Raw genomic sequence first — 11,240 nt, 5'->3', positions numbered from 1 at the left:
TGGCCCAAGCTTCGCCCGCCTGGAGCCTGCTGGCCTACCTGACCCTGCCTTGTGCCCCGCATCTATGAAACGAAACGAAACGAAGTATCTATAGGAGACTAAGGAGGCGAACACAAAGCTCCCTGAGGTGGTGGAACAAGGTGCAGAGGCAGCCAGCGGCAGGCCAGGACCAAAGGCCGTTCTCCAGTTACACCTGGAAACACGGAACTCACAAACGAATAAATGGTGGAAAAAAGCACGTAAGCATCAAAAACAAAAAGAAGATGACAGTGTCTCTGTAGGGCCTAAAAAATTTCAGAACCTGAAGAAGAAACTTCAGCGATCTGGTCAGTTTACTCAGAAAACAGTGCATTGTCTACTGATGACAGGGAAGTGGAATCCCAAGAATCGTTACGGTACCTTTGACTTCGATTTCCCGTTTTCCCTTGAGGAAGACATATCTTTGATTGCTTCTGGTGGCATATAATTCACCGTGCCAACCTATTAACAAATCAGAGGAAACGCAAATCAACAACAATAATCCTGCTTGAGATTTTAAAAAAACATGAATGCCAGACTCTTAGAAACTTGAACAATTACAGACTTCAACGAAACACTTGAAAAATTAAAATAGCTGCCAACAAGTTTGTTCATATATGTGTGTGTGTGAATACATAACCACACACTCACATCTCAATTTTTCTCAAAACTCCAGCAAAATGAATTGGGTTCGTCATCAGAAGACTGACTCCTTTCAGAATGTTGTGCTTTTTCTATGACTATAGTGGGCAATCAGTAATGTCTGCCCTAAAAACTACCTAGGCTAAAATTCTATTAACGGCCACAGACTTTGAGGGACTTGATTTATTATTCATTTCTGTGCTGCAATAAACTTTTTTTTAAAAAAAATAAACCAACTGACCAATTCATAAAAGAAAAGTCTTTTGGTTTTGCCTCCTTGTACTCCTTGGCCCTCGTGTCCAAGCTGAGTTGGAAGGGGCATCTAAATCATATGCATTTCTACAATAGGTGATGCCTGCCCTACAATGTACTCGTTTTATTAAAAAATAAGCAGTCTGCTTTCAACACCGAACATCTGGACTTTGAGGCCTTGCCATAGGAGCATGGTCAAGCTGGTTTACAATTCATTGTTCAGCCACTTTTGACACCGACAGAAATGACTGTCAAGCCAAACTGTCTATTTCTCCCAATAAATCCTAGCTTTACTCCTAAGATTAAGGCAGATTTGCATCAGAAATCTGTACATGTGGAACATATCGTCTTGGCTCCAAGCAAGTTTATCTTTTAGAAATCCTTTGGTGCCTCTGCTTTGGTTTTCATGGGATAATGCCATAAAGCTTGTTATTGCATATCCTATTACAAAAATGCTGCTGAGTATAATATTATTACAATATGAATATTTTCCATTATGAAGGCTTACTTAAGAAACTTTTCCCCAATTTAAGTGATATGAAAAGGTTTGCTTCTCTGGAAGCGTAGGGAAAATCTTACCTCATGGACAATGAAAAACATACAACTGCACTTCCTTCTTTGCTTACTACTAGGAAACTGGGCCAAATTTTCAGGCCAATTTTAGACCATGACCAAGATGATTTCCAAGGTAGGTATTAAAAATCACCCAAAATTCCTGGATACATTTCTGTCTGATCTTGACTTCCTATTCGAAATTACATTAATAATGGCTTTGATTTTTTTTCAAATTATTTATTTGTTTATTTATTTATAGACAGGGTCTCACTCTGTTGTCCAGGCTGGAGTATAGTGGTGCAATCACAGCTCACTGCAGCCTAGAACTTCTGGGTTCAAGGAATCTTCCTGCCTCAGCCTTCTGAGTAGCTAGGACTACAGGAATGTGCCACCATGCCCAACTAATTTTTAAATTTTTATAGAGATGAGATTTCACAATGTTGCCCAAGCTGGTCTCCAACTCCTGGACTCCAGTGATTCTCCTGTCTCAGCCTCCCAAACAACTGGGATTACAGGTGTGAGCCACCAGGCTTGGCCTAGATTTTTTAAGTCATAATATCTATTCTCACAAAACTACTTCAAATCTTTCGAAGAATGAGGTAGGTTAAAAAAGTTTAGCAAAATAATACTCCACAGGTGAAAAAGAATTGAACTGTATTATGAGGTAATCAACCATTCTTTAAAGCTTTACCTGATGCTGGGCCTGGTGGCTCAGGCCTGCAATTCCAGCACTTTGGGAGGCCACGGTGAGAGGATTGCTTGAACCTAGGAGTTCGAGACCAGCCTGGGCAACATAGCAAGACCTCGTCTCTACAAAAAAATAAAAAAATTAGCTGGGTGTGTTGGTGTGCGCCTACTCCAGGCTACTTAGGAGGATCGCCTGAGCCCAGGAAGTCAGGGCTGCAGTGAGCTGTGAGCTCCAGCTTGGGTGATAGGGTGAGACCCCAACTAAAAGAAGTAAAAGATAAAAAAAGTCTTACCTGAGAATCTTTAACAATACTTGTTGTATCTGGTTGCATCTGGTTTGCGATCCCAAAATCAATTAGCTTTAGCATTCCATCAACAATCAGAAAGTTAGCAGGTTTCAGATCGCTGTGAACAATGCCTTCAAAATAAAAATCCATTATAATGTTAGACAATGTATAACATTCTAAAGACTAAAAATTTCACAATCTACAGGTCACGTTGGATCCCCCAATTAAATCTTAATTTTTAGTATATTCTATAACACTCACACAGCACTTATGTGCCAAGCGTTATTCTAAGTCAGCTGCTTGTGCAGTCCCGAATCACTTAATCCTCACAACCATGCTGGAGCAAGTACCACTGTTCTCAACACCATTTTATTTTTTTATTTTTTTTTTGAGTTGGAGTCTCACTCTGCCTGCTGGGCCCCGGCGATCCTTCCGCCTCAGCCTTCCAAGTAGCTGAAACTACAGGCACGCGCTACCACGTCTGGTTAATTTTTGATTTATTGTAGAGATGAGGTCTCGCCAAGTTGCCCAGGCAGGTCTTGAACCCGCGGGCTCAGGCAATCCACTCACCTCAGCCTCCCAAAGGCGCGGGATTACAGGCTGAGCAACCGAGCCCGGTTCACCCCCATTTTAAGGTGAGGAAACCTAGGCCATCGGTGGAAGCAACTCTTTCAAAGTCACGTGACAGTGCCATGAGTTGAAGCTACAAGTCTGGCTTCCAAATCTATCCTGCTGACCGCTGGGACTCACTGCAAGCTAGAGAGCACTGGAAATTGCACTACTAGATGGGAAGACCCTGGCGATCCTGCCACCTCCATCCCGGCAGCCCTGATCTTCAACACTGGGGAATGGTTTTTTTACTTAGAGAAAGAGGGATGTGAGAAGGAGATAAATTACAATTAGCTAGGTTAAGTTATTTAAAGGAAAAAAGACTAGGGTAAAGGCAGAGAAACGTCCTAAAAAGAACCAAGGACAAGTAAAAACCAACCCAGAAGGTAGGTCCACCAGCAAAAAAATAAGACCAGCTGTCACATAGGGCACACAACACAAAATGATTAGGAGAATGCGTGACATAAGCATTTCCTGTTGTAGGACACCCAAATCCTCAAGTCTCAGACCTGCTGCAATCAAAGTTTTAAGGATTATGGACTACATCCATATGGAGAAAAATATATTTGCATTATGGATGTGGAAACTTGAGTTCATGTCCAATATCCTTTGGGTTAAAAGTGCTTTAAGAAATAGTTTTCTCCCTTCATTTTTAAATAAACTTTCAATTATTTAATTCAGCTAGTTAAAGATGCCAATAACCAAAGTCTTAAAACTACAGGTGTACCTCAAAGATGACACGATTAACAAATAGTTTAACTTTACATATATAAATTTTAAAATACCATGTTGATGTATTGTGTGAACTGCCTCCAACATATTTTTCCAGTAACTCTTGCGTTCCCATGGATTGATGGATTTTTTCTTTTTAAGCCAACTGTTAAGATCAATATTTCCACACTCCATTACCATGTAGATGTACTGATCTGTGATTTCACTGTAATTAAAAATCAACAAACAAAAGCAACAAAACAATACATGGTGAGGTTATATTATGATTTACTAAGAATCTGTCTGAAGAATTATGGCAAGAACATTTTTTTTTTTAAATTTAAAAGGAATTCTTACTAATCATAAAGTCGGATGATCTTATCACTGTGTTGTTGTAGTTTATTCAAATAAGCTATTTCGTTCCGGTAACTATCAATAGTTTGATTATCTGCTTCTTCTAAGTTCACATATTTTATAGCATATATCTGTTTCTTTTCATTCAACACCTGGAATACCTATATAGAAGAATGAAAGTTTAGAATACATTATTTACACACTATCACAATGCTTCTAAGTTTATTAGACAGAATTTTAGGTTGAGAAAATTCTGAAGGAAATACAGACATGAACAAGTAAGTTTCTGGGTCTATTCTGAGTATAGAAGGAAGAAAAACAATCCTGACAGAAGGAGGGTAACAATCCATTCCCAGCTACCTATGACAACAGCGTTCAATAACTCATGAGTATAAATAAACCTAAAAAGTTTCAATATCAAATATAGGAAAAGTAGTTTAAATTTCATATATATTCCCAACAGTCTGCTGGATGCCTTAACCAGGAAGATGGCACAAAGAAAAAGACACTCAAAAATGTTAAGGATCAGCCCAGCATGGTTCTGTGCACCTGTAATCCCAGCTGCTTGGAAGGCTGATGAGAGAGGATTGCTTGGGCCTAGGATTTCAAGTCTGGCCTAAGCAAAATAGCCAGGTATCATCTCAAAAAGGAAGGAAGGAAAGAAGAAAGAAAGAAAGGAGGGAGGGAGGGAGGGAAGGAGGGAGGAAGGGAGGAAGAAAGAAAGAAAGGTTAAGAATGACTAAAGTCTATGTGATAGAGTCAATCCAGTTCACAGATGGTGTTTTTTTTCCATTGTGCCGGGGGTTGATCATTTCATTCATGTGATAGACAACACTTAAAAACATATGCTAATCATAAGCTATCAGTATATTTAGTAGTGAAAAGTAGATTAGGTCCAATTTTCAAAGTCAAATTAGCAGGTGTAAGATGTTCTTATAAAGTATGCTGTCAGGATCTCTGAGCTTAAACTCCAATTGGTCTGGCTACAACAGATGATTGATTTCTAAGTAACACTGATAAGGCAGATGACACTTTGAAAAATAGAAAACACTGCTAATGTGTCTAAGGGATGGTGCTTCTCATACTCAAGAATTCCAACTCAAAACACTAGTGTATGCAAGAAAAATTATATTTGTTTACCCCCTCTGACACATTTATGCAAAGATTCATTTAACCTTGACTACCGAGCAGACATGAGGAAATGATAGGAAAAGAGCCCACGTGTATGTGAGGTCGATGTACTGAAACTGCCTTAATAAGGAGAGGCCACCAGGAGCAGTTTAGGGATTTTCAATCTTTAAGTATAAAACTCGAACAAAGTCTTACTGGTTTTCCTTAGTCACACAGTAAATTAGAGGAGATGGATGATAAGACAGTGACAGGGCAAGAGGCAGCAGGAAACAGCAAAAGAGATCAAAGGAATTCAAAAACAGCAGTATAAAGCAATCTTGAGTTGAGGGCATCTGTGGTCATGTGGTGCCACACTGACACCCACGACCCTGAATCTGCTGGCTTTATCTTCTAGTGAAGCTATTCATACAATAGGTCTCAAAATTTCTGAGCACACGAAAATTTTCAAATTAGCTTTTTGCATGTAGGTTCATTTCTCTCCACTGTCCCTGTTCTGGCCAAGCCCTTGTGATAACCACACATCAGATTAGGCAGACCCTACTTCCATTTCACAGAGACAGTGTCAGAGATATGGTCTGCCAGTTTCATGGGAAGTTCATGAAAGTGAAACTAGACAGGACAGTGTCTTGACCATTTTTGTTAACCCCACGACATTCTAGATACTCTTAATACAGTAAAAGTTGTATTAAGTTAAGTTGTATCACTGCCTAAGTCTGGAATAGGCAGCTCAAAAATGTTATTAGTTTCATAAAGCATGTTACCTCTTTTTCTCTGAGGCAAGTTAATTTTTTCAACTCCATTATAATAATTAAATTAAGTGATAATTTAATTGAGCTCAGAGAGTATATGCCACTCAAAGTTTTAACATTTGGCCTTTGAATTAAGTAAGCTGACACCTTCATTACACTCCATGGGAAAAAATGTGCAAAACATCCTATGAAAACATACCACTAAGTAATAAATATCTTTCACCATCTAGTTTCAGTACCTTGATACTATTAAAATATAGTCAAATAACAAATAAGCGATAAATATTAACCAAAGAATTTCCATTAAAGCAATTAAAGTAGGTAATACAAATAGACTGATATAACGAAATGTATACAGAAACCTTCCCATACAGGGATAGTACATTTAAAAAAAAAAAAAAGAAACTAGTATTTATTGAGAACTTGATGCACATGGCAATATGAATACCTTATGTTCAATAAGTTAACAAGACAGTCTTAAGTCTAGTTATTGTTAGTGGGTTTGAAAATTACTATAAAACCTGAAATGAGTCCACCAGTGTTTGTTTCATATGTCATCCTTAACAACTTATAATAGCCTAATAGCTGAGGGAGGACATTTCCTTCAGTCCCTCCCCCGGCTGAATTTGATTGCTGTCTGCTCTAGGTACTGCTCTAGATCATTGAGCCTAGGAGACAAACATCTCTGTCTTCACGGAGCTCTCATTCAAGTGTGGGGACCCAACAAACCAAATAAGTAAAGCAGGGAGCATGTTACAAGGCCAGCTACAGAGAAGCACAAAGCAGGAGGAGAGAACGGGGTGCACCGCTACCTGGAGCAGGAGTGGCAGCTTTGGCGTGTGGGCATGGAAGGCCTAACTGAGAAGACACTCGCACAGAGCCGGGAGGATACTAGCAGGAAAACAGACTGGCTGTCAAAATGGCTGGGAAAATGAGAAACGAGCTAAGCTAAGCGCAGAAAAGCAAACACCACCTCACGTTGTCACTCAGATGTGAGAGCTCAAACAATTAAGTCATAAAAGCAGAGAGCAGAATGGTAGTTACTAGAGGCTGGGGTTGCGGGGAGCAGAGGGATGGCAGTCAAAGGATGCTCAGGAGGAATTAGTTAGATTTTTTTTCTGCCTGATAGCACAGCAAACTGAATATAATAAATAACTGAATACTGTACATTTTAGCATCACTAAGAGTAAGTTTTTAATGATCTCATCACAAAAATTGTTAGATATGTGAGGTGAATAGTATGTTCATCAGCTTAATTTAATCATTCTACATTGGATTCAGAAATCCTAACACCACTTTGTACTCCATAAAAATGTACAACTATAATTTGTCAATATACAATTTAAAACAACAGACCAGGAGAGCAAGGACTGAGTCAACGAGACTTATTAGGAGGCTAGTGTAAGAATCCAGGTGAAAATATGACAGTTGCTTCGACCAAAGTGATGAGATGATGAGAAACAGATTCTAGAGATACTGTGATGTAGAACCCACACGATTTGCTGACTGGCTAGGTGTGTGTTTGAGACTAAGAGTCATTATTTTTTTGGTCTCTCAGTTGGTGTCGAACACCTAGGCTCAAGTAATCCTCCTGCCTTGGCCTCCCAAAGTGTTGGGATTACAGGCAACAGCCACCACACCCAGCCTGGTCTAATAGTTGGAAGAATGAAGTCGTTTATTGAACCGAGAAGGACAGTGTTTGGACGTATTGTTTCAAATGCCTCGTAGACCCCAAGAAGAGATGCTGAACAGTCAAGGTGGATGCACAAGGCTGAAATTCAACGGGGAGGTCTGAGATGGAAACGTAAGTCTGCACGTTGTTAGCATACACATGGAAATTGAAACCACGAGACTGAACACGAACACCAGCACACAGAGTGAGTTGAAGAAAAAGAAGAGGCCAAGAACTGAGCCCGGGGCATTGCTCCACTGGGATCAGGGACAGGAGGAAAACGACAGGAATGGCGAGTTTGAGAGGAGGAAGACAGAGGGGCCGAGTGGAAAAAAAAGGTTTCCACAAGAAAAAAAAAATCACCTGTCCCAAATGCTGCTAAGTAACCCACAATCAAAGCTGAGAATTAAAGATTTGGCAAAAATATGGAAGTCACTGTGATCTTGAAGACGGTTGATCTTGGTGAGTGATGAAGGTGAAAATCTGACTGAGGAAGATTTAAAAGAACAGAATGAGAATTAAGGATGGCAGAGAATGCTTAAAATGCCTTCTATCCACAGAGAATGAGAGCCATACACACTTAGAACTCAGATAAGTTAGAAAATAACCCAGTTCTAAAAACTTGTCACTAAACAGTTTTTCAAATAAAAAACTTAAAATCCATTTGTGAAATTGCTTACTGAGCTGGGATCGGTGGCTCAGACTGTAATCCCGTGCTTTGGGAGGCTGAGGTGAGTGAACTGCCTGAGCCCGCGGGTTTGAGACCCTCCTGGGCAACCTGGCGAGACCTCATCTCCACAATAAATCAAAAATTAGCCAGGCATGGTAACGCTCGCCGGTAGTTCCACCTACTCGGAAGGCTGAGGCGGAAGGATCACCAGAGCCCAGCAAGTCGAGGCTACAGTGGCCAGGAGCGGCCACTGCACTCCAGGGTGACAGAGTGAGACTCCAACTCAGAAAAAAAAAAGAAAATGCTTAGTGAATGATCCTGACCATATCTGCAAATTACATCATGTTCTGACTCAGGTTTTAGAAGATTCTTTTGTAATACTACATAGTGGTTATTCACCATCCCGAGTTAATGTTAATATTATCAGAGAAGAACTATGGAAGCAGAGGACTCTGAAGAAAAGGGCAGGAGACTGAGACTAAGAGGTCGGTCTAAGGAAACATGCCATCTGTGGGAAGGAGAGGAAAGAAGGGCAGGTGACAAGGTGGCTTTTTTGGCTCCAGGGTAATATGACCCCTAGAAATTAAGAGAAGACAAACTCCATAGGTAAAAAGACAAGAAATAGAAGTTCAAAATATTTTTATTCATGTCTTAAATATTTATGACACTTACCTTACTTGAACCTCCACTTCCTATCTGCTTTAATATGGAATAAATTCTTCCTTTAACTGAAATGCACTCATTTGTTGACAAGGATGCCGAAATCTAAATAATTAAAACATACAAATAAAGGCCTAAGAAACTAGCTTGTATTTGGCACAGTGAACTGCTTCCAATTTTGAAATTATCTTAAGTCTTAATTAGGTATGTGACAGTATTTTTAAGAGGAAGCTTGTTCTATGTACTGTAATCAGATAAACCCTTAAGATAAATATACAGACGAAATTTCAAGGTCTCCTCTTTAACCGGTTTTTACTTCTTAACACAAATAGATAATGTAAGGAGAAAAAATCCATTGACCATCCAATACACAACTTCGTGAGCTACCGTTTTTCATCTCCTTTTCCTATTGTTTTTCCTTCTGCTTCTTTACTTACATATGTACACACACACACACACACAATTACACCGATGCTGCTCTTTCTCATTCAGCATCACATCACAGAGGAAGCGAGGCACTGAGGGGCTGAGAGCCCTTGGGCCACCAGACAGACGCAATTTCTGCTACACCCTCCGCTCTGAGTGCAGAGTGAGGCTCAGCAAGTCACTGAATCTCTCTGAATGCCAGCATCTTCCCCAGCAGCCGCTCCACACACGTGAACAGCTGGAGTGCGGAGAGGACTTATTCTGAGCTGATAAGGAAGTTGAAACAAAAAGGGCTGCTGATTAGCTGATTAACCAAATTGAAGCAAGGTCTGAACAAACCTCAACTTAACTAAGTCCTGCTTTAGATTCTAAATGGCAGGATGTCTCTCACGTAATCTCCTATTTAAATAAAAAGATAAGGATTCTAACTTCTTTAACCTCTAGGGCTGAGAGAGACAGTCATAAAATACGCTTCCTGTGAGCAAGTATTAGGCTTTGAAATATATACCTGCTGTAATTTCATCAAGGCCCCCTCCTTCCTTTTAAACTTCTTCTCTGTTCTTCCTTTGTGCTTAAACTGTGACTATTTTGGAGGGAAGAAAGCAGTCCAATGTCTTTTTCTCCTAGCTGCTGACAGTTTCTAGAATAAAATAATTCTTTTTTTTCCTTGGCTGGAGTGCAGTGGCGCAATCATGGCTCACTGCAGCTCTGACCTCCTGGGCTCAAGCAATCCTCACACCTCAGTCACCTGAGTAGCTGGGACTACAGGCATGAACCACCACATCTGGCTGGTTTTTCTTTTCTACTTTTTGTCGAGACAAAGTCTTGCTGTGTTGCCGAGGCTGGTCTTGAACTCCTAGGCTCAAGGAAACCTCCCGCCTTGGCCTCCCAAAGTGCTGGGATTATGGGCGTGAGTCAACATGCCCAGCTAACAACTGATTTTTAGTTGATTACTCATGGTTTTTTTCTTTCTTTTGTTTTATTTAAGTAACAATTACTGTTAACATTTATTATTTACCAAGTGCTGTGCTCTGTTCTAAGAATTACACAAGTATTAACTAATTTAATCTCCACAACCATCCTATGAGGTAGGCAGCTTTATTAATTGTATAGATGATGAAATGGGCACGAGTTTGGGTAACATGCAAAAGATCACACACCTGGAAAGTCGTGAGGCCAAAATCCATGCCCAGGCAGTCTGTCTCCAAGGCCCATACTTCCTACCAGTACTCTGCTGCCTCTCAGTTTTTGGAAATGAATTTTTCCTTTGGAGAGCAATGCAGTCACCTCACCAGAGAAAAGATTTTGCATAACACATTCTAGTAGTGCTTCCTCTTGCTACTATTCTGGTGTTATTGGAAATTTACTTCTCCAAATGAACTGTGTGCTATTCAACAAAATGAAGCTGCTCACTCTGAACTGTCTCAAACAGTGAAATACGGTCAGAAGTGACTTTGATCACAAGAGAAGTTTTATTCGGCTACTCAGGCTGGACCCTTTAGCCTACGAGAGCACCAATAACCCCGAAAATCACGAGGCACGCCCTTATCAGATGTCAGCAGAGTCGGCCCAGGGAACACGAGGGGCTGAGATTTTAAGGCCTTTCCTGACAGCTAGACACTAGAAACACGAAATCCACGCGACCGATCGTAGCGTCACTTCTGCCACCAAACACAAAGCTCGCCGAACCTGTAAGCTCTGAAGTGGCGTCGCCGGGGTCTGTTGCTGTGGCTGCGGGAGGCAGGCAAGGTGGCCGAAAGGTGTGGACAGCTGGCCAGCAGGCGGAAAGTCGTTCTTTACCACTGGAGTTCTAAAGC

General features: G+C 40.6%; 1 protein-coding gene across 2 annotated transcripts in view; it reads right to left on the bottom strand.

Annotated features, from left to right (window-relative positions):
* The window catches only part of TTK (TTK protein kinase), a 42,647-nt gene that overhangs the window by 5,462 nt on the left and 25,945 nt on the right, over positions 1–11,240 (bottom strand). For both annotated transcript variants that reach the window (XM_021715157.1, XM_008063336.2), the window contains exons 12-17: positions 11,113–11,239; positions 9,010–9,102; positions 4,119–4,276; positions 3,836–3,987; positions 2,448–2,572; positions 400–480 (exon numbers count right to left, since the gene is read on the bottom strand). In XM_021715157.1, coding sequence (XP_021570832.1) covers positions 400–480; positions 2,448–2,572; positions 3,836–3,987; positions 4,119–4,276; positions 9,010–9,102; positions 11,113–11,239 — 736 coding nt within the window. The remainder of the gene's footprint in view (positions 1–399; positions 481–2,447; positions 2,573–3,835; positions 3,988–4,118; positions 4,277–9,009; positions 9,103–11,112; position 11,240) is intronic.

Source organism: Carlito syrichta, unplaced genomic scaffold (genome assembly GCF_000164805.1).
Source record: "Carlito syrichta isolate Samal-C Ts95f unplaced genomic scaffold, Tarsius_syrichta-2.0.1 Scaffold306754, whole genome shotgun sequence".
Taxonomy (NCBI): Eukaryota; Metazoa; Chordata; class Mammalia; order Primates; family Tarsiidae; genus Carlito; species Carlito syrichta.
This window is presented reverse-complemented; position numbering and strand designations above follow the sequence as displayed.